Genomic DNA, 25,899 nt, shown 5'->3' on the forward strand with positions numbered 1-25,899 from the left:
ACCAGACACTTCTGTCTGTAGAGATTCGCGTGCAGATCATTCTGCGGCCCTCCTGCCCGCTTGGCTGCGTTAAAGACATTGCTAGCTCGCAAAGCAATTGGAGCGCTGATCTTATTTAAACGTAGTAAGGCAGCCTCCAGCTTCGGACCACTCTTTCCGCGTGCCCCTTTCTATTTGCATTCTTATTAAAGACCGTCTTATACGGAGCTCTTCAACTATGCATGTATCCTTCTGTCAACACGCGTGACTTCTCGCGAAGTTGGTGATCCATTAGCTACTCACCATGGTCACCGCATCCGCAGCATCAGCTATCAGCGCTATAGAGCGCACGTGCTCAGTACCGAGCCTTCTTGGATCCCTCTTCATCATCGCCACCTTCTCTTCTTCGAAGTTGTTTCATAAGCCCATCAGCAGGATGCTTTTCTACGCGTCTTTCGGTAACATGATGAGCAATGTCGCTACACTCATGTCCAAGAGCTTTCTCAATCAACCAGATTCTGCTGGGTGCCAAACGCAAGCATTTCTAATCGAGACGCAAGTCCTGTTCTGGTCTGAACTACAGCTCACTTGCTGATCATTTGCTAGATTCATGTTTGCGGACGTCTTTTGGGCCCTAGCCATGGCCTCGAATGTATACCTCACGTTCTATCACCGATTCGACGCCACTAGGCTGCGGAAATTAGAGCCACTTCACATCGGTCTGTGCTACGGAATTCCGTTCATTATAGGCATCACCTTTATATTCGTAAGGAACAAAGATGGCCATCGTGCATATGGGAATGCGAACTTATGGTGTTGGCTCACTGTGGAGTGGGATGCTTGGCAGCTAGCCACTTATGGACTGATATGGTAACATATTCCTTGGCCATACTCACTGAACAGTTCTGACACGATCCCAGGCTGATTATATTTATCGCCTTTTCTATATACGTCCGAACTGGGATTACTATCTATAAATGGAAGAAGCGTTTGAACAGCTTCTCGAACTCTTACGAGCGAAACACTTCATCCCAAGTCCCGCAAACTGCAGATCCTATGGTCATTGCCAAAACTACGAAAATCACCATTTCAACATCAGATTCTGCTCTGCCTGGCTTCGAACAATCTTTGGGATCCGCTACAAGACCAACGCCAGTTCATTCAGCAAGTATTTACACTAGTCGCACGCAGCCCATAGCGAATTCTTCCGAGCAAAACAACATCAGAACACAGCACTCAGATCGCAAAGGACGCAGCCCGAGTGACGAGGCAGCTATGTCATATGCTAAGACCGCCCTTCTGTTCTTCACAGCGATGCTTGTTACTTGGATTCCTGCGAGCGCGAATCGTCTGTACGTTCTTGTGGACGGCAAGTCGTCGGTACAGTTGGGATATGTCAGCGCATTCGTACTCCCTCTGCAGGGCTTCTGGAACGCCTTGATCTACTATTACACCTCTCGAGCCGCGTGTAGGCAGGTCATTGCTAGTCTATGGACCGGATGCCGCCCGCTGGAGGAGAGCGACGCCAATGGGTCTAGCTTTGCTGATGGAAACAACGAGCAGGGGTTTCAGCTGGAACAGTTAAAGGCTGCCAAGAGGGGACAAACTTTCGGAGATACAGAAAGCACGACATCGCTAACGGCGAAGGTCTGAGGACTCTTTTCTATTACGAGTTTTAAGTATTAATATAGGCATCGATATTAATTGTGTTTTTAAGAAATTACGTATATCAAGGATTCCCAAGACGACGTATTCCAACCTAGCATATCGCTAACACTTTCTTATCAAGTGCCTTAGATAAACCTTATAAGGGAAGTCATCCTCCAAGTTCGAAACCAAATTTCAATAAGGAGAGTAGTCAACTGCTATAAATCTATATACTCTAAGAGATGATACTTATTTAAATAAGGTGATGCTCATGCATCAACTGGCCAATCTGCGATCCTTCCAACTTGTTGACAAGAAACCTACGAATGCGTTCTGGCAGCCACGTCGCCAATTCCTTGCCGTCTCGTAACTGACACATCGCATCAAGTAAAACTCTCACATCGTAAGTAGAACCAAATACCTCTGGAACACCACGATCCACTCCAGTAAGCTGATATACCGACTCCATGGCCGTACGAACGGAGTATTCTGTAGTAAAGATGGTATCGCGTGTCGTCTCGGAAAATTGTCCAAGGAATGCAAAGTTCTCTGCTCCAGCTGGAACAATGTCAGGACGATCCCCGGCCTTTCGTGGCATGAAGAAGGATGTGACATATGGCATCATTACTGGAACGCATTTAGCACCTTCAGCCGCAAGAACTGGGATGTCCTTCTCTGGGACTCCCATGTGATATAGCCACTCCTGGGTGATCTCCTCGCCAGTACACTCTTGCATGGGCTTCTTGACGTAGTCGCCGTTCTTCTCGACAAGAAGGCCGTAAACCCAAACCACAATCTGATCCTTGGGCTGATTCTTGAAGTGAGGCTGACGATTCACTGTCCAGCTCATGATCCAGCTAGAATCCCGGACTGTGACAATACCTCCAGTTACGACCTTTCCACTGAATGGGTCTCGCTTGCAGATTCTCTGGATAAACTCGGGAACACGTTTGTCCAGAGTCGTAACTGTTGCTGACATCCATTTTGTCGCAGGGATATTGTCGCAGAAAACCTCTGGGCGGCCGAAAGAGGGGTCTTTAGCTGCGATGCGGCGCCACAAGTCCCAGGCGGGAGCTGGACCGTCATGAAGTTTAGCTGGGGTATTTTGATCACCCAAGCCAGAGTTCTCCGTCAACGAGCCAATAGTCATAAAGACGAGGTCATTGACTCCGAGAGACTGACCGCCTTTCTCTCCGTTTTTGATCCAATGAATAAAAGTTGCAGTCTTCTTGTTCTCCTCAATGTTGAAGTCGACATCTTGAACCTCGGTGCCGTACTGGAATACGACACCCTGATCCTCAAGCCACTTGTGCAATGGCAGTACAAGGGACTCATACTGGTTGTACTTTGTGAATTTGAGGGTCGAAAAATCAGGCATGCCTTTGATATGGTTGACAAAGCGATGGAGGTATAGCTTCATCTCCAGAGCAGAGTGCCAGGTCTGGAAAGCAAACATAGTCTGCCAATAGAGCCAAAAGTTGCTCTTGAAGAAGTCGTCGCTGAAAACTTCGTCAATACGCTTGTTTTCAACTTCGGCTCTGGTAGCAAGGAAAAGCCTTGTCATCTCTGACTGGGCCTTTTCGGTCAGAGTGAACAACTTCCCAGTCTCTGCATCTTGACCTTGATTGATCGTCGCGCGTTGGAGAGAGAAGTTCGGATCTCTCTTGTTGAGCCAATAAAACTCATCAAGAACACTAGCTCCCTTCTCTTCAATCGAGGGAACAGAACGGAACAGGTCCCAGAGGCACTCGAAGTGAGATTCCATCTCGCGACCACCGCGGATGACGAACCCTTTCTCGGGTTCCTTGATGCCATCTAATGCGCCGCCTGGGATCTTGAGTTCTTCAAGGATGGTGATGTTTTTTCCAGGCATTTGAGCATCACGCACGAGGAACGCGGCGGTTGAGAGACCGGCGAGGCCAGAGCCCACAATCCATGCTGTTTTGTTCTCAATGCCTTCAGGCTTGAGTGGTCGCGCAAAGGCTTCATAATTGCCTTTGCTGTAATACATAGCGAATAGCGAATTGGTGTTTAGGATCTGAAATTGAAATATAGTGTAGTTTATATGTGATGACTATATCAAGAATAACTTTCCCAACCATGGCCAATTCCTTCAATTTATCCTCATTTCCATCTTGCGTGACGCAAGCAAAGTCTCTTCCACGATATGATCTGATTGTTGAGAAGTCCGTTGGTGATTTGTTAGTGCCCGAGGTTTTAGTAGCCCAACCGGAGCATCACATGTAATTAGCTTCTGACAGTGGGCCGACCTGACGCTTTCTAGAAGATCGTGACTACGTCACAGTAAATAGCGCTGCAAGATAAGCTAAGCGAATTGTCATAATCGGGTTACCGGCAATAATCGTCATCGCCCTTAGTAGACTTTGCATGGACATTGCATGCCATTTCGCAAATCACGAGGCTTGTAGGAATTTTTTGACCTTGCGCTAGCTCTATCGTTGCATGATACGACAGGTGATGGGTCACGGCACATTCCGCCCTGGTAAACTGGTCGGAACTGTTAAGTGCCGTCTCCCGATGCCAATTTATTCAGGTACTACTAACTCTCCCATTCACTATTGTCACCTGCGAGATACAAAAATAGCCATTCTCACGACGAGAGACTAAGTCAAATTGAAATCAAAGGGAACAAGCGATGCCGGATAATTGTCCTGCAAAAGGTCATTCCCATACATGAGGCTATCTTCCCAATTGAAGTGACCCAAGGCCTGATCACCTTCGTCATCCGCTAGAGGATGCAAGAAGTCTGTTGTGACGTGTATACTGACGTAAGGGAGACCCTCTGTAGATAAATCAGAATGGCCTGTGGATTGTCTGGTATTGTGAATGATCGGTTCTAGAAGTTCCCATATCATAGAAGGTGGAAAGTTGATCGTGGTATCTGCAGCACCGGCTTCAGGTGACTTTCCAATAACAAGCGATTGGAGTCGTTGTAGACTTTCGAGCTGATCACGGTCAGTAAACACCGGGTTCTCAGTGGAGGGACATACTTTATGTGACATGCATGGCCAAGTCTTGGACAGGCGCTGCAGCAACCTCTGTCCCTTGGCTAAATTCTGGCTGGCTTTGCACGCAACCTTGGCATTCTTCACGAATTGGTAGAGCCAGGGAATTGTTGATGTTGCTGCAACAGCTAATCCGATGAGAGGGTTGGATATCTCAATGTTCAAATCTTCAAATATTCCAACAAGCCAGAATACCCATCCGGAGTGAAAGAGAGCTTGGTCCACGACCTGTTGCAAGAACAACCTGGACTGGCTCATACCTTTATTTCGACGTAAAGCCACCAAGTGAATGAAAGGGTGGTTCAACAAGGCGAGAGACGCATGTAATACTAAATGCGTGGTCAACCATGGATTCCAATACTCGCGGTATGCCTGTATCTCAGTCGGAGTCCTTTTGAAAGGGAAAAGGCTCCTCATCAGGTGCCTCTGGTTGAATTGAGCCTCATACTCAAAAAGAGCAAGATTGAGCTTAGAGTACGTAGACTCTGGCAGCCAGGGTATTTGAACCTCTCCACGTCTAATTTCATGGAGATGACAAGCGACTTGACTCCAGACTGCTGTCATTCTCCCTGCATGCGTGTTGATTCCTAGGTCCTCAGATGAGCCAACGGCGTTATCGAAGTCCGGTGCATTGTAATCGTTGACATCTTGAGGAATTGGTGGCGGAGGCTCGACACTTGGAGGATATTTTCGAGTCGGGTCATGGGTTGGGGCTCGTGGCATGTGAGGAAAAAAGACGGCCTCAATCATGTAAATGCTCCAATAACATCTATTCTCTTCTGCTGATTCCTGATTGGAGATTGAGTTGCTCTTCCACAGATTTCCGATACTCTCTAGCCGTGTCGCTGTGCCAATAGACATCCATGCCCTGGGTAAGTCACTCACTGTAGAACTATTAGTAACATCCATCAAAACAAACTCAATCCCACTTCCCTACGATATCTCTCAGTGCCATCATGCATAGAGCTTGAACAATCTCAACCTGGTGCTTTCCTTCAGCAGCAAGACTCTGTATGGTGGTAGCTGCTGAACGGCTGTAATAGCTAGACGCCTCTGCGTGTTCGTTCCGGAAGTATTCATGAGTCGTGAACTCGAGCATAAGAGCTATGAAGCTATAAATAAAATATTTAGGGGCATTGCTGAGTCTCCTTTCAAGGGTAACGAGGTCAAACAATGGTAAAGGTTGAAGGTGCACTTTCTGACCATAGACTTGTAGAAAGTGAGTCAATACATCTTGTGGCAGGTCAGATCTGAGCTCAGAATTAGTGCGGTGTATGGTACATGAGCAACAATGAGAGACGTACTGAGCTTCTGAGAAGGAGACAGTTTGTCGCTCATTAGGAACAGCCTGCCTAGTTGAGAGGGGATTTCCATCAGGGTTGGATATTGTAGGAAGAGGCTGCGAAAGCTCAGAAGCCTGAGCTTCTTTATTCGTACGCGACCTAACAGGAGACTGGTTAGTATCTATAGATCCGTCGCTACGAGGCTTTTGACTTGCCTAACCAATTCAGATAAGGATGCTATTTGGGATTCAAGAAGCTGAACCCTGTCTTTGGTGGATTTCCTATATTTCGATTAGGCAAAGACTCTGGAATTGGGAGCCGGAAGCATACAACTTCTGAGATTTCTGGGCTTTGTTGGTGCTGTCCTGCGACGAGCTTCCCCTTGCTGCATACTTGCACGGAAGTTGAAGTCGCTCACAAAATGAGCAAACTGGTCGTTCTCCAGTGCACTTTGACTTTTTACGACTTGATCTATATATCAGCTGACCAGTTTCTCTTCACAGCAGTTCTGAACTTACCGACATGGCTCACACGCCCTACGGGTTTGGCGAATCTGAGTTCCTGATGCCATTGGGTTGGAGTTGTTGATTGGGTCATGGTTGCGGACGGAGAATGGAAGTTCCGCGGAGCTTGAATTGCAGAGACAGCACGTGAATAGTGGGTATCTACTTGATCTTGACCAATCATACTCGTGCTTGCTTCTATTCCCATATTTAGCGAGGGACAAGTCCGCTCACATGACCATGAAGCGCGCTGCTGATTGGATCAAAATTGTTAAGAAATTTCCAAGGAGATCTAAATGTCCCGGTTATCGGCATAAGTAGAATAATATATATACTTAGATTGATATTAAAGCCTTCATTACTGTCATCCTCTTGATCGTAAACTATCACTACCTATTAGCCTCCCATTCTACCGCGATGGCAACCTCAGAAGTAATGAAGGCTGTTGTTTTCGATGGCCCATATAAGATCTCTGTGCAGGACAGACCAGTTCCCCACGGTGAGAATGCTGCGGTGGATTTTGTTTAAACGTCACTGATTGTTGCTAGTCCAGAATTCTCAGGATATCATTGTGAAAGTCAACATGACAGCGTTGTGTGGATCGTGTGTACCACCTGACGATAACGTCTCATAAACAGAGGGCTAACAAGGTAGCAGAGAACTACACTTGTACCGAGGCGTTGAACCAACAGAGCCAGACTTCATCATGGGCCACGAATTCACAGGGACTGTTGTTGCTTTGGGCTCTGAGGTCAAGACCGTAAGAATCGGAGATAAAGTTGTTTCCCCATTTACAGCTTCTTGGTAAGACTCCCTGCAGTAATACTTTTGCAACGGGAGCTTTTCATAAGCAAACACTCACACTATATAGTGGCGAGTGCTACTACTGTCATAACGGTGGCTCTGCACGATGCGTCAAGAGCCAAGCCCTCGGTTCTCCCAATCTTAACGGAGCTCAAGCAGAATTTGTCCGCGTACCGTTCGCAGACGGGACTGTGATCAAGGCCCCCGAAGGAATCCATGATCAGGCCCTTATCCTAATGGCTGATATCTTCCCCACCGGGTATTTCGGTGTCCAGAGCGGTGTTGAGATGATGCCGAAGCTAGATCTGCAAGATTCAACTATCGTAGTGATTGGCTGTGGTCCCGTTGGACTATGCGCCATTGTTGCTGCGGCAGTGCTGAAGCCAAAGCATCTATTTGCTGTGGATAGTGTTCAGAGTAGACTCGATCAGGCTGCGAAGCTTGGTGCCGAGCCTCTCAACTTCATGGAGAGCAGGGATGATATGATCGATCGCGTAAAGTCTGTCACTGACGGCAGAGGCGCTGATATAGTGGTGGAAGTGGTCGGGCTCTCGCCTGCCCTTCGAACTGCATTTGACCTGGTTCGCTCATTTGGTGCTATCAGCAGCATTGGTGTCCACAACGCAGAGGTATGTATAATGATACCATCCCAGCTAAGGATCATACTAACATGTAACAGATCCCTTGGTCAGGCAGTGATGCGTACAAGTGAGCTCCAACTTCTTCTTGCAGTAAATAAAGCTAAATGAGTTTAGTAAAAATGTCCGTCTACAAATGGGACGGTGCCCAGTAAGAAGCATCTTTTCCGAGGCAATGGAAGTTCTCAAGCAAGAACAGGATTCTCTTAGGTATGCATACTCTTATGTCAAGCATATGCCTAGGGAGTCTGGTTTGAACTGATGAAGTACAGCTTCCTATTTGATAACATTCTTCCTCTTTCAGATGCGGTACGAGGTTACGAATTGTTCAATGAGTCCAAGGTTCAGAAAGTTGTTTTCCAAGTCTGATGTGTATGTGGCCTTAGACCCTACTGTTGTCTGTTGTCTTCGGGACTCTTGGGGAGGGTGTCTTGGAGAGGAAAAGTCTAAGCGGTCAATTGTCTAATTCTACGTTCGAGTTTGTCATGGCCTGATTTGATTACCCAGATATGTCCCCTCACCTCTTTAATTGATACTACCAGTTCCAAAGAGCTCCATGTTAATTTGCTCGTGCTCAACCCCCAAACTCTGTAGCTTATCTCTTGTTGCTATCATCCAAGAAGCAGGTCCACAAATAAAAAACTGAGATTCCTTGTTTTCCAACTCTTCTTTCTTCACTTGATACACAATATCGAGGTCTAATCGTCCCTCAAAATCATAGTCTTCGCCCTTCTTGTCGTTTTGTGACACGTTCTTGAGCCAGATAAAAGTCTCGACGTTCTCTCGGCCTGCCGACACACTGTGAACCTGTGTGCGGAAAGCCATGTGTTGCGATGTTCTAGCTGCGTGGAGCCAGAGGATAGGTCTGTTTGCCATCTTCGAACGAGGCGAGCTGAGAACTGACTCGAGCATCGACATCAAAGGCGTAACACCAACCCCCGCCGATATTAAAATGAGAGGTGCGTTTGCCTTTCTATCATCCTCGATGTCAAGCCAGAATTCGCCACGAGGATATGTCATCTCAACCTCCTCTCCAACCTGATAGTGGTTATGAAGGAGATTGGAGACAGTGCCCGGCAGGGGTTCGTCTTTTTCCTCCAGAGTGAAACTCTCCTTCTTGATGCTGACTCGGTAGTAGTCACTGTGAGGTGCCTGACTCATACTGTACTGACGACATTGAAAGACGCCTCCGAGCTCAGGTACATTGATTCGGAGGCTGACATACTGACCAGGACGGAACGGAGGCAATGGTGTCTTTCCATCCGATGGGACCAGAAAAAAGCTTGTGATGAGATCTGCTTCCTTCTCGCGCTTGGAAATCTTGAACTTCCTCCAGCCATCCCACTCGCCGGCCTCTTGATACAACTGCTTCTCGCGGTTGATAAAGATATTGGCTAGTTGGCCATACGCAGCCGTCCACGCATCAGCGATTTCAGCTGTGAGGGCATCGCCAAGGACTTCTCCAATGGCTTTGATAAGCTGCTCGCCAACAAGAGCATATTGATCTTCCGTGACCTTGAGGCTGACATGTCTCTGAGCAATACGTTCGATCGTGGACGCCAAGAATTCTGGCTTATCAATATAGGTGGCATACGCAAGCACAGCACCAGCTAGAGCTTTGGCCTGGGCGCCGTCGTGTTGATGGCTGAGGTTGAAGATGTTGCGGAGATCGGGGTAGGTACCAATCAGGTTCTTGTAGAACAAGGATGTAATGGTCTCTCCATGAATCTTGAGTACAGGAGCTGTTGACTTGACAATGTCAACTTGGGAAGTTGTTAACGACATGATGAGTAGTTGGTATGAAAGAAGAATGAATCAATTTCTGATCTTGCGTATCCCAGCAGAGGGATGTTGAGAAACGCTGACATGTCATGTTAATATATACAGCGGATAACGGCATATTTTCAATTGTTCGTGTTCGTGAAACCTGACTTTGTCATCCTTAACCCCATCGGTAGATACCAGGATAAAGCGTGCTTTCTGAAGATTCCATTTTTACAGTGGGACGTTGTGAGATTTCCGCGGATTTGCTTGAACAGTGCCTTTCACGCAATCATCCAACAAATCAGAGTCGAGTGAATCATCAAGTCTGAGATTCGACTATCCCGAAGGGGACTAGACTCCGATCATTCTAAGAGCGCTGAACCGGAGTCGTCGGACCATTTGTCGGCTGAACTCGGTATCAGATGGTCACGTGTGATACTGTTCTGTCGCGTTTAGACGCGACGCGAACTCGTCCGGGAAAGTTCGGCGAACAGCACCGAGTGGGATGAAGGTTACCCTATAGAATTGCCTTTCAATGTCATTTAACAAGTCTGATCGCCTGCAGTCTTTCAGAAATGTCTATTCTAGATTGTGAATTCTAACGCGATATCCTTCTGAAGTGAGCAGACGTTGCAATTACGAAAAGTCCAAGAACATAAAATAAAAGTATACTTTAGTATAATGATATTGGCCAGTAGGTAATTGCTATATATAAGACTACAAACTGTTCAATAACACGAACAGGGAATAAAAGTAAGGTTAGAGAGAGATTTCATATTACAGAAATTTAAGTAACTTTAAAGGACAACGCGATGTAATGCGATGTCTATTAAAGATAAATCTAAAACTAGCTATTATATATTTACCTTTTACTAGGAATTGAACTCTGGTCGCGTGTGTTCTACTCCCTGAGCGTTGGGCAATTGCAGATTGTAAGCATTAGTTGTCACGTGAGTAAGCTATACAGATTATGCACATTCACAAACTCTTATATACCCAGTACAGAGGATGGGCCGAAAAGTCCTTGCTTAAAGGAACTGTGGCTAGTGGGCCTACTTATCTCAAGATACATCAAGTACATTAAGCGAGAAGTCAGCTGCTGATCATCATCTTATTATAGGGGATATAAGCAGTAATAAATTCACAGCTAGCTACTATAAGGCCTATTATAGAAGGTTCTCTCTATAATAATCTAGAGCTCTTGTACCTTACAGTACCTGACAAGGGTCCTTGGTTGTGGCGTAAGTTCTTCTGGGCAAGAACTTTTCGGCCCAACCTCCGTAGAAGGTGCTTATTAAAGGTATTAATAAGCCGTTTGCAGCTCCCCAATTGGACCAAGAGCAGGGGCTAATTGACTCAAACCGCAGTATTGACTCCGTAACATCATTTCGCGACCAACAGCATGTCGCAAAGCTGGCTGACAAAGTCAAATCGCCATTATTCAGCATTGCTTGTCAGACTTAGTCAACGAACGTTCAGCCATCTTCCCATGGAAATATTATCTAGATCCAATCAAACTTGCTGAATTGATTCGGGACTAAATCTCGGCTATAATGCATGCCTCGTTTGGTATCTACACGACATTGTGTGAAGTCAATGACTATTACGGCTGAAAGACCGGGGGGTCACATTGAATCTATAAAGCTTGCAGCCTTTCCATGAGATCGCTTTATCGCCATCAGACAGGAATAACAACTGAATCACCTCGGCAGTTCTTCTTCTCATTAAGTGGCAACATGTTGGTTCACTCTGTCTTAGGCTTGATCGCCTTCCCAGCCGTTGCTCTGGGTTCGTCCTTCACTGCAAAGACAATTGGTCAACTTCCTCTCGGCACATGGCTGGAGAATGTTGCCGTGCGCTCCAATGGCGACCTTTTGGCAACGGAACTCTGGCCCTCAGCCACTGTCTATACTGTCGTTAACCCAGCAGACTGCAAGTCTGGCCTTGAAGAGCTGGTCACGTTCCCCTCCATCACTGGACTCCTTGGTATCGCTGAGGTACCCAGGAGCCCTGGCAAGCCCGAGACCTTCATTGCTGTTGGAAGTGAAGCGACTGCTCTTAGTCACTTGACGCCAGGAACTTTTGAAGCTTGGGCTATCGAGTTTCCCAACCGACGACACCAGCCTAAGGTGAAGGTCAGAAAGATCAGCGACATGACCAAGAAGAGTGCTTTCCTCAACGGTGTTGCGGCTATTCCAGGCAGGTCTGATGCCGTCCTGGTGTCTGACTCCGTCGCTGGGTTCGTCGGGCGCCTGGACCTATCTACGGGTGTCTTTGACGATTCTGCATTTGTGTTCCCCGAGATGGCTCCTATCGCAGCTGGTGCCTTCGGAATCAATGGTATCAAGGTCCGCGACAACTACCTGTACTTCACGAATTCCAACGCTGTCAAGATATACCGCATTGCAATCACGCCGGCGGGTTACCCCAAAAAGGGAGCCAAGCCTCAACTCGTCGCCGATCTTTCAAGCGGTGTTGGGTTCTTCGATGACTTCGAGTTCGACAAGAATGGCAATATCTATGCTGCCACCAATTTTGACAATTCGATCGTCCTTATTGATGTCAAAACTGGGAAATGGAAAACTGTCGTTGGTGGTATCCACGAGATGACGGTTGCGGGTTCGACGGCTGCCGCATTTAGTTATGGGAAGAAGGGTGAAAAGACTCTGTATGTTTCTACATCAGGTGCACTTGCAAAGCCTGTTGATGGAACCAAGACAGAGGGCGCCAAGATTGTTGCTGTGAAAGTCCGTTCATAGAAATAACCGACTCTTTCTACTTAAAGAAATGAAGGACAATTGGAAAAGTGGTCTGGAGGGTATATCTATTATAGCAAACAGTCCTTTCTAAAGCCCAGAATTCCCAATGGCTTATGGGGAATAGCGCCAGCCTGGACAAATATCATTATCATGTCAATAAGTATACTGTCATATAACCACCGCCATTCTATTCTACTCCTCAATCGAGATATGCCACTGAAACTATATAAGAAATGCTAGCATTGGCACTCATACTCATGGTCGCTTTCGTAACGCTAATTCTCCGACTCGGTGGCATGATCCGTGAGCTTAGATCGATAAGTCATCTCATCAGTGGCTTCAGTGCCAGTAGCAACAGAGTAGTAAACCTTCGCTGGCCGGTTAAAGACGAAGCCAGGATGGGCGATGAAGAGGCAAAAGACCGCCACAACGATCAACCTGAAAATGTAGTGAGTATCGGAACGGAAATCGGCAAGTAGAAATACCAGACTTACACTCCTTCCAAAGCAATGAATAAATCCTCATGCTTGATCAGTTCCCCTTGGTAACCCTCCTTCAGCTCATCGGCACGGAAGACACAACGAGCCAAAGTAGCAAGGACGGCAATGGCGAGGAAGGCAAAGAACAGCTTGTCCCTGGACCCGAGATTCAGGGACTTCTTCGACCGTAGGTACCGAAACATGTAGTCACCGAACAAGAGGCTGAATGCAACCAGCATGATGACTTGTAGAATCAGGCCTGCCATAGCCACATCAACGCCGACTTGACTAGCACCGGATGAGGACGCTGAGAGACCTCCGCCAGTACCTTGCAAGATTAACGAGATTATATCCATAGGTACAAATACCCAGGCAAAGTATTTGGTGGGAAATCGAGCGATGCCTGGTCCGTAATGCTCAATGCTGGGCAAGAGTCAGTCAATTGGCGTTGCCTCCATAAGGACAAGCATACCTTTGGCCAAGGGTGACATAGATTGCGGCACAATAGAAAACAGGGGCCTGAGTAATAGCAACTGCAGTGCGTTAGGAAGCCTTTCGTCACCGACTGGTTGGAATACTCACTGATTTGTGTAATAAATGCACCGAAACTCCATGGATTGACCCAGAGCATAATTCTCGCTACATAGCCCGTTACTTCATGTGTGCAACTCAGGATCATGCACCACATGAACCAGGGTGTTTTCCATTTGAAGCCCAAGTAAGCATGCGCGAATGCGGCCAAGGTGAATAAAGCTGCAAAAGTAATGTTGGCAGGGAGAGAAGGCCGGTAACCATAGACGCTCATCTCGATAGGACAAAGCTGATAAGATCGTTAGCGAAGAACGGTAGCTAGCATCAAAACCTTTGTGGCTTGGCTCAGAGGTAGGTATTAGCCAGGAGAAGATACGTACTTCCAAAGTACAGTTGGCCTTGGGTCCAAATATGACAAAGTTCCCCGTGTTGTTCATTGTGATGGATGCTAGCTAAAAGGCTGGGAGAGAAAGATAGGAAAAGGATTTTGGTCAGAACCAGAAGTCAGATGAATATGCACATCGAAATTCTGTCGCTATCACTTCGAGAGAGAGTTTATCAGGATTTCACATCCATTCTTATACTGCCAACACTGATCTACACAACACTGCCACTTTCGCATTCGCATGGGATCCTCGTTGAGGCCCCGACTTTAAAGTCGTGTAACTGTTTCAAAGGAAGAAGCTCGTCCATGACCTCCACCCAAATGTTATGAAACAGGGAAGGCCAAAGGAACAAATCCCTGTGACTTCAGTTAAGGTTATGCGCCTAAATTAAAGCCAATCTCTGGGGCATTAATATGCACGGATAATTATATTTTATTCATTCAAACGCGCCTGCGTGATAAAGCGAAAACAGTCGTGGATTTTCATTATAGAAGGATCGACGCTCAGGGATCGAAATCCTGGATCGTTACGACACAGCTAGGCATAGAAAACAGTAAGCGTTGCGGAGCGGCCAATCTACTCCGAGTATACATGACGCTAGACAGAAACAGTCGTGGCTACCTTGCGTTGATCTAGCCTCTTGGACGCATTCTGCCTTCACCAGGAACCATGATGAGATTTCTTGATACAAGGATGATGTTTAAATACCGAAATGCCATCGTAGAGTTGGATACTCCTCGGGGCTTTGAATACCAACACCGAAAAGTATCGGTTTGACTCTGGTGACGAAGAATTCAGGCTATTATACTCAATATCCATCCCATAGCTCATTTTTCATCGGCGTGAACTGCTGTCCAAGGGATGTTGTTGCGTTACTGCATGCCGCCTGATTGCTATGATCCTTTTCTATTAAACATGGTTAGCAGTCTCTGATACTTTAGTTTCTTTTTAGATAGTGAAACAGATCTGTAAAAGCTTTTATTTAGCTAAAGCCAAATATGACGGAGTTTGTCGTGTCATCGACAGCATGAGTTTGAAATCATTATGAATCTAGTCTGGCGGATCATCAGACCTGCTACAGGCATATCAGTTTCCAATAATATCAACCTCTACCCGGAGTCCTCATCCAACAGTTGCATCGACCAATGATATCAATACCTGACCGAGGTGATCCTTAACTATACCCTAACAACGACAAGGTACGCGGCGGCCGCTTAGGCAGCTACTGATCCTAAAAGTCAACCTTACATCTGACAGGAGGAAACACTCTTGGCAGATACTCTTTACAGGGCTGTGCATTGATCCACAAAGATGGGAGATTTGCAATGCTGATTGGCTGTCTCGCATGGCTAACTAGATATAGCTTTAGCTTGGATAAGTCACCAACGCTCTCCACTTGAGATGACCAGGGTGATCGGCTTACGAGCGTGCAAGGGTTCGGTCCTGTGCCATTCTCATTGGACAACTGCATAGCCCTACCAGAAACCCTGTAACATGGTTACATGCTGAGCAATCACTAAGCCGTCATCAAATTATGCCGATGTGACAGAGGAGAGCACAGCAGATGTGTGCCCAGAAGCCAGGCAGTGAAGCAGTGAGAGAGTGATACTGAGAATAGAAGTATTATTTGCCTAACTCGGATACCATTCGCCGATCAAAAATGTCTCGCAATTCGAAAACGAGAGATCCTGTATCTCCGTCTCCAACAGCAAATCAGCCATTGACACAGCCAACCGTAGACCCATCCGCACCCCAATTCTTCTCATCATTGCACCAACCCACTGCCTCTGATCCGCAGAAGTGGTTCTCTGTATCCCAGCAAAGAATAGAGGCCAAATAAGTAAGAAACCTCCCGGAGTCGGATTGCTGCTAAGGTGCATTGTCTGAGCAAAACTCTCAACCGCATCGTCTTGAGCGCGGTATCCAAGATGATATGCAACGCTGTGGCAGATTCCATCTGCCATCGTGGCTAGAACTTTGGCAGAGCTTTGCAATGCTTCTTTCTGCTCTACAGTGCCGTGTTTGAGTGTAGCTATAATAATGGACTCGTGAATCAAAAGCCTGACGTTGCGGTAACAATTCCAGACGCAAGCTATCCATGGATCTGCGTACATGTCGTGCTGAAGGTCATATCTACTAGATGGCACGCCGTTAGGGCCGATAGATCTGTAAGGCTTGTACACCCAGCTTGGCGGTAGCGTTCGCGCCCAGTCTTCGAAAAGTTTATCGATCTTGAGAAGTCTGTCAGAAATCACAGCTGGTTCAGTAATATGCTGGTACTTGAGCTCAGCACGGACACTAGCTAGAGCCTCATTGATCTCGGAAAAGCGATTGACAGGGACAAGGTCGCTGTTCTGGCTCGTTTCAGCCCAGCTCGACCACTTTGAGATCTCGAATGGTATGGGTTCCTGCAGCTGGTGACATGTAGTGATCTTATACTGGGTCAGTAGCTGCGGAATACAAGCGGAAACCCGTCTTACCATGATGCGCCGCATCTGCATGAACATCTTCAAACCAACCACGGTCTGGAACTGGGCTGGCCCACGCAACTCGATGCATCTCGCTGCAGCAATAATGTGTTGGCTGAACGCTTTCAGCGAGCCAGTATCTGCAAAAGCAATAGTCTAGTACAGATTAGTATGTAAAACTCGAACTGAGATAAGCGAGGCCGCACCTCGAAGGTTCCCATGAGCAGTACTGCACCGAGCGTTTCATCAGACACTCTCTGAACAGGATCCTGCAGGGCGACCTGCAACTGACGAATGGCACTATCATAGAGACGGAAGGCTTCTGCCCGCCATTCTGACACGTTGCCTGCATTCGAAAGAGCAGCAAACCCCGCAGCCGCTACTGTTGTGCTGAGAAGCCCGAACGAGGACTGTTGATTGCGTATGAGCCCTGGGAGAAATTCATGATTGTCCCGTAAAGGCAAGGTTCCTCCTGCGCTAGCCATATCGAAAACGTACTGCCGCATGAAGAAAGTAGTAGCTCTGTCCCGTGCTGGAGGAGATACAGGTCGTTTCCATACCTCAGAGCCTGGGGTCGCCGCAGAGCTTGAGGTTGCTGCAATCAGCGCGGCATTCTTTCTGGCAAGATCTGCAGCGCTTTGGTTGCGGAAGAACAATTTACTCTTGGACGGCCCTGGACATACCCATCCAGCTGTTTTGCACTGCGTGCATGATGGTGTCAGTTCATCGCACTGCTTCACGTTAGAGACGCTATCAATAATGTCGAGATATCTGCCTATATATGTTTACCTTTATTTTCCGCTTCTTGCAAGTCGCGCACCCACGGCTAGGTTTTCCAGTATTAACCATGGCTGATGCGAGTCCGATTGAATCAACTAATGCTCACTCCAGCTTTCCCAAAGACAGATTGGGGATGCTGAGGCATGCAGCATATATACAAGGAACATTATTTATCCGCTGACTTGAGGTTGGAGCCCAGGAGCCGAGCGTTAAGATGTGACGTATCATTGCATTGCCGCCAGTTCTAGATCCTGATAAAAATGGTGCTAATGAGACCGCGGATGCACGCGCCTTTTAGGCTGGAAAGTCAAGACTTGCAATGCTACAATACGATGTACCAGAGCGGGAGGAGGCGATGCAAGATCCCTGTCACAATGCTGGCCCAGTGAGATTCGAGAGAAAAGCGGCTAAAATAGAAGGTGAATCACCATTACCGGTAGTTACACCAAGGGACAGTCTCGCATTCGCACCCAGTGAGAACGATAAGAAAAAGTGCGAAAGCAGCCCGAGATAAAGGATTTGAACACAGCCTCAGCATCTACTTCTAATCTTACCAAAGATCGAGTGATGATGAAGGTTCCTGCTTTCTCCTACGATATCTTGTACTCGGATCGATTATGACCTGCCAGCAAACGCTGTGAAGTCAGCAGAGGCGTCATTCCTCTTTATCCAATAATATTTGGATCACAATCGATTATACTTATAGTACAAGGGTCTATGCTAGATACTTTGGATATCTTTTTCCAACCACTCTTCCACGAGCAAGATCGAGCCTCCACACATATTTATCGGGCGTCTGGTTTGATCCTTCATTTGGTGATGATGATACTCAATTAAGATTATATAATAAATACAGTACAGTACATCGGGAGGCATCACTATGGAAAAGGCATGCCTACGAATAAGAAATTTTATCTCAACGAATTCCCCGGGCCAAGAGTCATAGAATGACTGGAAGACCTCAAGGAACACCACAGTTTCGAGAGCCTGCAGTAGCGATATCGGTTGCATCTCTCCAGAGAACAAGCTGCGAGAATTCACAATCCCCGTGACCATCCCAAACATACCAAGATAAGCACATGGGGTCAATCGAGCAGGCTCGCGCACATGTAGCAACAGTGCTGTACTGATTGAAAGATCTGTAAGGTTGTGGCCAATTATTACCCCATGCCATCTCCCCATTACATGCCCCAAGTACAGGTTTAAAGAAGTCAGAAGAGCAGCTTCGTGCACCGATGAGCATCTTTCTGCCGATTGCTGTACCTTCAGAGTCTAGAGTGGCTATGTCGGAAAAGGAACCAGAGAACATGTTGCAAGTCTGCGAGAGACTGTCGTATTGCCAAACATCGCAAAGGCCGTTCTTCATGCACAGATGAGCACAGTCGGTTTCGAGTAGGACGTTGCTGGTATGATCATCAGGCTGTTTATCGATCCAACCAAAGCCAATGTTATCATTACACTCTTCATAGTCTCGAGGAGAGCAGTTGCGCGATCCAATCAGGAGACCCTCTTCGTTAGAAGGGGTGCTGAACTGAGACAAGGTATCTGTGTACAGGTTGCAAGCACCTGCTGTAAGGTAGAACCAAGAGTTGCAGTTCTCGTCATCAACACAGTTCTCCCAGCATTCCTGCTCACTGGCGGCTTCAGTTTCTTTGTAGCCACGACTCAAAGCGTTGCCACGATAGATTTGGTTGGCGCAAGGGATCTCGGCAGCAGCAGAAGACGTGGTGGCTACAGCGGTAGTTGTTGTCTCGATTGTTGAAGAGAAACCGGTCGTTGAAGCCTCGATAACAGTAGTAGTGTCGATGGCAGCGGTGGACTCGATTAAAACAGTGGATTCCGTAACCGACCCGGTCTTGGTAGCAGACGGTAGTATGGTAGATGATCCTGATACTGTTGATTGAGAAGTAACAAAAGAAGCTGTCTCAGTTGTAGCAGTCGGGTTGTGTGGCTTGCATGGGCTACCGCTCACGCCAATATTGATGAGGTAGGCCAGAGCAGCCACAATGCGTTTTGATTGAACCATAATGATTGATAGTAAAGAATGGAATCTGCCCAAAGGCACAAAAGAACGACTAAGTTGAGAAACTGAATCTGAGACAAAACGCAAACAAGAGGGAAGCCATGTCTTTTTGTTCGTGGATTGACGCAAATTACGTGGCTGTTCAGCTGAAAGTCTAGACTCCCTTGGAGTGATATGCACCGCAATTTTGAATGGGGTTATCGCTAACTGCCACCAATAGCCTCGGTCAGATAAGCCTGAACCAGGAGCAAGTCTCCACGCTATAATGCACTATCGAATAATCTTCAGTCAAGGTCAATGCTAATGGCCAGAAGTTGTGGGCTAGAAGTGTTATTTGCATTTGAGGCTTGTGGCTGAGAGCTTATTCCGGCAGAGAGAACCTAGCTAATGGCCAGATGCAGGCTTTCTCCCGTGCAGAGGTTTTCCTTCATTGCAATACATCTGTCGCGAATAACGTGGATCAATTCACGGGGGAAGCAACGCACTACGCATCACAAGGTAGAAAAGTCTTCTGGAACATTATCAAGCAATGAGTGAGTGGCGACACTATTCTAATCCCATGCCGGCTTATCTGAGCCAAGTGGCTTTGGCATAATTTCCCAGCCAACCCCTAGACCCTCAATAGTGGCACTATGCCTGATGGACTTCATGGTGCCGAACACTGTCTCCTGGACCTCAAAATACTCCCCAGGCACGTCTTCAGGCTTATCAAAGTCCTTCGCTTGAAACCCACTGGCGCCAGGATATTGTCCCAGGCTCCTCAAATACTTCATCATGCCCGCCAACGAAACATCTACCCTCCACGAACCGCCGTTGACGGCACGATGATAGAGAGCAGCCATGACGCCAACTGCAAGCATGTATCCGCCTGAATGGTCGAGGGCTTGACAAGGTGTCGGCCGAGCAGGTTCTCCCTTTCCAGCGTGTTCAGCTTCAGAGACATTCATACCTGAGCATGTCTGCACAAGCGAGTCAAATCCACGACGGCCTGACCATGGACCCTCAGGACCAAAAGCAGACATGTTGGCTACGACGATGTTTGGGTTGATCTTTCTCAATTCATCTTGAGATAGACCATATGAAGCAAGACTCCCAGGCCGGTAACCTTGAATGAACACATCGCAGTCCTTAAGAAGGCTGAGAAGCTGCTTCCGATCCTCAGAGTTGTGTATGTCGAGTTGGACAGTCTTTTTGCCGCGTCCAAACTCCCGATCGACCCTCGGCAGATCTGGAAGCGTTGGTGAAGTCACCCAAATGACCTCAGCTCCATGGGCCGCCAAGGTCTTGCCGCATAACGGAGCAGCAATCACCCGACTCATTTCAACAACCCGAAGACCTTGTAGGCACTTGAGATTCCCAGGCTGCATCCTACTTGGCATGCCAGTAGGAGGTGACTTGGACAGCTGCTTGAGGCTAATAGGAAAGTTGCTGATGGCCCTCGACTGAGGGAGCTTATCCCACTGACGATATGAGCGCAGAGCATAAATCGCGACTTCACCCTCTGCTGTTCCGCAGTTCTCCAAGTCAATGCTCGCCCAATCCGCAGTCTGCTCAGACACCTGTTGTCGAGTCGCACCCGACTTCAAGCCAAGCAAGTCAAGGGTCCCTTGAACATGGTTTGGAAACCCGTCATGGATCCGAACGTAGCCATCCGAGGTTTTATGCAATCCACCGATAGCGGCCCCTGCTGGGGAAGCAAGCTCGCCGGAAACCGTATACAGTCTTTCACATGTGTACTCCACGACTGCATGTTCAAGCGGCACCGTGACTGTACGAACGGGGGTTCTATTCCGTAGTGCATGAATCTGAGCAGCCGCCAGTGCAGATAGACCGATAGAGGCTTGTCCGAGGATTCCGATCTTGAATGACGATGGAATAGCCGGACCTTCTTCGCCAGGAAGCCTTATAGCTGTCAAAGCGGTTTCGGGCAGATCAATACCGGTCCAGACCTCCTTCAAGACATCACCTGCAGAGTATTTTGTTCGATCAATGCTTTGCAAGGCCTTGTCTTCATTGGGTATGTGAATGTTGCTCATTTCTGAGGTTTGCTCCGGTGTCGGCATGGTAGCGGGATGTGGCGGAGTAATGGCTTGAATGCGAAGACTAGTAAAATCTGGTCAATCGGTAACGAAACCCAAGTTAATAGTAGCAAGTGAACCTATGTCTAGAATGGCTGAATGGCTTGATTGAATGAAGACCGAAGGGTTGATGGAGGAACTTGTCGCTCGCGCCCTTAACCGGCGTCTCCTCAATCCAATAGCCGAGTAGCCAATCATGTTGGTGTATCACCGCAGTGATGTCAATTCATCGAGATTTCATTAAGCACTTCTCATGAAATCGCCAAAAAGAACAAGAACACCGTTAGTAAGTTGGTTAATGTAAATCAGTGAGCGAAATGGCTGGCTGAAAATATGCATATACTTTGGGTTATCTAGCCAGCCTGTTTTTAGCGGCATATAACAGTCGATAGGGTCTTATTGGAACGTTGGGCTTGGCATTCAGTCAATCTGAAAATGAGTCCAGACCCACATGCACAAGATATAGTCCCAAAACATTGGTGACATTGCATACTAAATGTAAGGCAGATGAGAAAGTGGCTGGCTGAAAATGTCTATGCAGTTTCAGAAACTTAGCCAGCCTATTAGAGCGCTGGGCTTGGCAGTTACTAACCCTGGAGATGGCCACAGACCCCAAATTTACAAGACAGTATCCCGAACTACTGGTACCATGACATACTAAAGAGCGCTGAAGTGATTCCGGTTGGTTGGAATCTGATATATTGGCAGAAAATGTAAAAGTGGCTGACCCAAATGAGGTCTTTATTTGATCTGGACAACAACTCTTGCTTTTACTAAGATAAGACACATCGAGAGTGGAATCAACCGATTCCTACTCAATCGCGTGGCTTTCAGTGGATCAAGCCAAAATGGAGGCCTCACCGCTTGTTAGGGTCACGGGTCGTGGCCCTGGGTATTGTGTATTTGCCAATTTGGCAAATTGCAGGTAGCCAAATACCAGACATCGAGCTATGAGTAGGCAACTGGGTTTCGGAACGTTCCTTAGAGACGTTTAGAGGTCCATGTCATGATTAATACCCATGAGTTCCAATTTACATGGGAAAGGTGATGTACTAAAGGCCATATCTTAAATGACCAGAAAGCGTTAAACCTGAGGATCTAGATCCTCACTTAGTGTATGTGGCTTGTTAATACGAACGCCAGTTCTCTACAATAAGACTAGACCATAATCATTGAGAGATGCTGTGTTGGTGTAGAAACACGAATCTGGCCTATCTATAAAAGGTTGCAGTGTGTCCTCAATGAATTAAAGAAACAGACACAAAACACCTTCTCATCTTATTAACCACCAATATTCTCAACCACCAACATCACCAATATGCAGATCAAGTCCTTCCTCGTTGCTTGTACTCTGTACATGTCATTCGGCATGGCGACTCCTGTTGAAAAGAGAGACTGTGCGTGCTACTGCCCATCCACCGCTACCTTGCTAGGCGGCATAAACGCCAACTGTCCTTCAACCAACCCATGTTGCAAGGCAACCTGTCGGTCTAAGAAGGGTATCCCTGGAGGGTCAGGCTCTCCATTTCCAGCCACATATAAATGTTAAGATTCCATCTGCCTGAAGTAAGTTTCACCCTTCTGTAACTCTAGACAAACCACCAATAACTAATACGACATAGAAGCTTTCGACAATGGTTACAAGAACAAGTCAACCTTGAGAGACGTGCTTCACTTGCCTCACCGAACTACTATAACAATAAGTGGAGGCTTCGAGGACCCTGATTCACAAAAACGTGTCATGGTTATACGAGGCTTCGGAGCCCATCATTGGCTCTGATAGGAATGTTGCGAACTGGGTGGCCATTCTGTAACAACTAACACTGTCTCTCTAATCTAAGTGTATTGAGTCTCTTTAGTTCCATTATAGTAGATATACTATTTACTGTTGAGACCTGTGGCTGAAACCTTGCATTCACTCTTGCCTGACTGAGCAAACCTTGAACCCAAGGAATACGATTTAGCAACTTCAGAAGCAGCTAAAAGCAAGCATCTAGAACCTCAGTGACTTAACGTGGCTCGCTAGTATGGAAGCTCCAGTTTTAGCAATACCTGAAGCGACTACACCGAGATCCCTCAAGCTCTTGTGAGTCGATGTGGCATTCAGGGTTCACTGATCTATATGAGGCAGAACCAGGAAAACCCTCCTGCCAATTTCCGGTCTCTGGCGGCGAAGTTCCCGCTACGATAAATAAATCTGAATGAATTTGGTCTTTAATACCACGAGCAACATAAGACAGCGGCTTCCGGGGCAGCCTCAGAGGGAAGCCAGTCTTTCGACTCTTGATGTCTGGTCCACGGATAAAAGCTTTGAAGAGCAACTGGGGACTTGAACAACCCTGTCAGAGGCAGGAGCTTTCAGTGCTCTTTCTATTTAAGACTAAGGAACGGGTTCATATAATCCTGGGTAGAGAATACCTTCTTTGCCCTTTGACTCTTTCTAAGTACGATTGAAGTAGCATCATCTATAAGGCTAGCTATTGCACCTTGCTCTGAATATGCTAGGACTGAGAAAATGCGCCTAGACCCTGCATCCGTGCTGTTGATAAAATCTGGTCTTATCCTGTAATGACAGTATGTCTTGAGGAGAAGAGAAAGCTCAGTTAAATCTACCCTAAGCTTAAGGGACTCTTTTCTGAGTTTATTTTAATACCCTCCTTTTCCCAGTGTGTCTCCACTTTAACTCGGAACACCTCCACACGCGGAAAGTGGGCATCTTGTTTAAGTCTCCTTACCAATTTCGGATCGCCACCAGGTTTCGACTCAATCAATTACTTCATTCTAATTGATTTCTCTGCGGAAAATTCTTGGATATGGAACAATCAACGCGTGGCAGATTCCGGGCTCGGACCTTTGGTGACGAAGCCGCAGTCGTCGAAGGAGTATATAACCATGAACGATTGCGCCATGTCAAGTAGTACTTCATATTGAGCATCACTTTCTCATACTTCCCACTCTCATTAGAATACCTACCATGATGCGACAATCTTTCGGAGCCATTATGGCTTTGCTAGCCTCGGGCTCCCTTGCGTCCTCTCTCTCGGAACTATGTAACGTCTCGAACCTGAAAGCTGCGCTGCCCTCCAATGGAACCCTCCTGGGGATCGATATGATCCCATCTACCATCACGGTGTCCACGGCGGTCTACAACGCCAGTGCCAGCATGGGAGGCGGCCCAATGAAGCGTGATACCGATACTTACAACTACTGTAACGTCACTGTCGCGTATACCCACGGCAGCAAGGGTGACACAGTCAACCTCAAATATGCCTTCCCCGATCCCAAAGACTTCAAGAGCCGGTTCTATGTTGCAGGCGGAGGTGGCTACTCTCTCAACACTGATACCACTGGCGGCCTCAAGTACGGAGCTGCCGCAGGAGCCACTGATGGCGGATACGATGCTTTCAACTACAGTTTCGATGAGAAATTCCTTCTCGGCAACGGTTCCGTCAACTGGGATGCGACATACATGTTCTCTTACCAAGCTCTCGGAGAGATGACCCAGATCGGAAAGCATATCTCCAGGAATCTGTATGACATGTCAAAGTCCAGCAAGGTCTATACCTACTACGAGGGTTGCTCGGATGGCGGGCGAGAGGGAATGAGCCAGGTTCAGCGATGGGGCGACGAGTATGACGGTGTCATCGCTGGAGCTCCTGCATTCCGCTTCGCGCAGCAACAAGTCCTGCACGTCTACCCTGCTGCCATTGAGCACACACTTGACTATTATCCCCCTCCTTGTGAGCTCAAGAAGATCGTCAACGCCACTATCGAAGCCTGTGACGATCTCGATGGAAGGAATGATGGCGTCATCTCCCGAACAGATCTTTGCAAAATCCACTTCAACATCAAGTCTCTCATCGGCAAAGAGTACTACTGCGCAGCTGAGACTAGTTCTTCACTTGGCTTTGGGTTCAGCAAGAGACAGGCTCCCGGCAGCAAGACGAGCAATGCACCAGAACAGAATGGTACGATTACTGCTGAGGGTGTTGCTATTGCTCAAGCTATTTACGACGGTGTCTTCAACAGCAAGGGCGAAAGAGCGTATCTGTCTTGGCAGATTGGCTCTGAGCTATCTGACGGTGAGCCAACATACGACAACAAAACCGACAAGTGGACTCTGAACATCCCCTCTACTGGTGGTATGTACGTTGCAAAGTTTATTGAGCTTCTTGATCTCGATAACCTCGATAACCTCAACAATGTCACGTACAACACTCTAGTTGACTGGATGAACACTGGTATGGTCCGCTACTATGACAGTCTGCAGACCACTCATCCCGATCTCACAACCTTCAAGGAAGCCGGCGGCAAGCTCCTCCACTACCATGGTGAATCCGATCCTAGCATCCCAGCCGGTTCTTCAGTTCACTACTGGCAGTCTGTCCGATCCATCATGTATCCAAAACTGTCTGATGAGAAGGCACAGAAGGCACTTTCAGAGTGGTACCAGTTCTATCTCGTGCCTGGAGCAGCTCACTGCGGCACGAACTCTCTTCAGCCAGGTCCTTATCCTCAGAACAACATGAACGTTATGATCGAATGGGTTGAAAATGGTAAGCAGCCGTCGAAACTTAATGCTACTGTCTCTTCGGGCGATTATGAGGGAGAGACGCAGATGTTGTGTCAGTGGCCTAAGCGACCTCTTTGGAAGAACGACAAGAGCTTTGAGTGCGTCAATGATAAGAAGTCAATCGAGAGTTGGACATACAGCTTCAATGCTTTCAAGATTCCTGTATATTAGTACCCTT

The 25,899-nt window shown here is 47.3% G+C and overlaps 10 protein-coding genes across 10 annotated transcripts; 4 read left to right on the forward strand and 6 right to left on the reverse strand.

Moving 5' to 3' along the window:
• Positions 1 to 758: 758 nt before the first annotated feature.
• On the forward strand, positions 759 to 1,632 carry J7337_012152 (uncharacterized protein; the record flags this gene model as incomplete). The annotated part of the gene is made up of 2 exons (XM_044829682.1): positions 759 to 810; positions 1,031 to 1,632. The coding sequence occupies 2 exons, from the start codon at positions 759 to 761 to the stop codon at positions 1,630 to 1,632; spliced, it is 654 nt and encodes a 217-aa protein (XP_044674598.1).
• Positions 1,633 to 1,879: 247 nt separating this feature from the next.
• J7337_012153 (uncharacterized protein) lies at positions 1,880 to 3,637 on the reverse strand (the record flags this gene model as incomplete). The annotated part of the gene is made up of 1 exon (XM_044829683.1): positions 1,880 to 3,637. The coding sequence occupies one exon, from the start codon at positions 3,635 to 3,637 to the stop codon at positions 1,880 to 1,882; it is 1,758 nt and encodes a 585-aa protein (XP_044674599.1).
• Positions 3,638 to 7,144: 3,507 nt separating this feature from the next.
• Positions 7,145 to 7,954, forward strand: J7337_012154 (uncharacterized protein; the record flags this gene model as incomplete). The annotated part of the gene is made up of 3 exons (XM_044829684.1): positions 7,145 to 7,242; positions 7,310 to 7,871; positions 7,922 to 7,954. The coding sequence occupies 3 exons, from the start codon at positions 7,145 to 7,147 to the stop codon at positions 7,952 to 7,954; spliced, it is 693 nt and encodes a 230-aa protein (XP_044674600.1).
• Positions 7,955 to 8,405: 451 nt separating this feature from the next.
• J7337_012155 (uncharacterized protein) lies at positions 8,406 to 9,665 on the reverse strand (the record flags this gene model as incomplete). Its single annotated transcript, XM_044829685.1, has 1 exon — positions 8,406 to 9,665. The coding sequence occupies one exon, from the start codon at positions 9,663 to 9,665 to the stop codon at positions 8,406 to 8,408; it is 1,260 nt and encodes a 419-aa protein (XP_044674601.1).
• A 1,715-nt stretch (positions 9,666 to 11,380) lies between these two features.
• On the forward strand, positions 11,381 to 12,403 carry J7337_012156 (uncharacterized protein; the record flags this gene model as incomplete). Its single annotated transcript, XM_044829686.1, has 1 exon — positions 11,381 to 12,403. The coding sequence occupies one exon, from the start codon at positions 11,381 to 11,383 to the stop codon at positions 12,401 to 12,403; it is 1,023 nt and encodes a 340-aa protein (XP_044674602.1).
• Positions 12,404 to 12,678: 275 nt separating this feature from the next.
• J7337_012157 (uncharacterized protein) lies at positions 12,679 to 13,121 on the reverse strand (the record flags this gene model as incomplete). Its single annotated transcript, XM_044829687.1, has 2 exons — positions 12,679 to 12,841; positions 12,898 to 13,121. 2 exons carry the CDS (start codon positions 13,119 to 13,121, stop codon positions 12,679 to 12,681), a joined length of 387 nt encoding a protein of 128 aa, XP_044674603.1.
• Positions 13,122 to 15,430: 2,309 nt separating this feature from the next.
• On the reverse strand, positions 15,431 to 16,978 carry J7337_012158 (uncharacterized protein; the record flags this gene model as incomplete). Its single annotated transcript, XM_044829688.1, has 3 exons — positions 15,431 to 16,423; positions 16,474 to 16,895; positions 16,951 to 16,978. The coding sequence occupies 3 exons, from the start codon at positions 16,976 to 16,978 to the stop codon at positions 15,431 to 15,433; spliced, it is 1,443 nt and encodes a 480-aa protein (XP_044674604.1).
• A 1,030-nt stretch (positions 16,979 to 18,008) lies between these two features.
• On the reverse strand, positions 18,009 to 19,073 carry J7337_012159 (uncharacterized protein; the record flags this gene model as incomplete). The annotated part of the gene is made up of 1 exon (XM_044829689.1): positions 18,009 to 19,073. One exon carries the CDS (start codon positions 19,071 to 19,073, stop codon positions 18,009 to 18,011), a length of 1,065 nt encoding a protein of 354 aa, XP_044674605.1.
• A 548-nt stretch (positions 19,074 to 19,621) lies between these two features.
• J7337_012160 (uncharacterized protein) lies at positions 19,622 to 21,133 on the reverse strand (the record flags this gene model as incomplete). The annotated part of the gene is made up of 1 exon (XM_044829690.1): positions 19,622 to 21,133. The coding sequence occupies one exon, from the start codon at positions 21,131 to 21,133 to the stop codon at positions 19,622 to 19,624; it is 1,512 nt and encodes a 503-aa protein (XP_044674606.1).
• A 3,016-nt stretch (positions 21,134 to 24,149) lies between these two features.
• On the forward strand, positions 24,150 to 25,892 carry J7337_012161 (uncharacterized protein; the record flags this gene model as incomplete). The annotated part of the gene is made up of 1 exon (XM_044829691.1): positions 24,150 to 25,892. One exon carries the CDS (start codon positions 24,150 to 24,152, stop codon positions 25,890 to 25,892), a length of 1,743 nt encoding a protein of 580 aa, XP_044674607.1.
• Positions 25,893 to 25,899: the final 7 nt, after the last annotated feature.

Source organism: Fusarium musae, chromosome 10 (assembly GCF_019915245.1).
Source record: "Fusarium musae strain F31 chromosome 10, whole genome shotgun sequence".
Lineage (NCBI taxonomy): Eukaryota > Fungi > Ascomycota > Sordariomycetes > Hypocreales > Nectriaceae > Fusarium > Fusarium musae.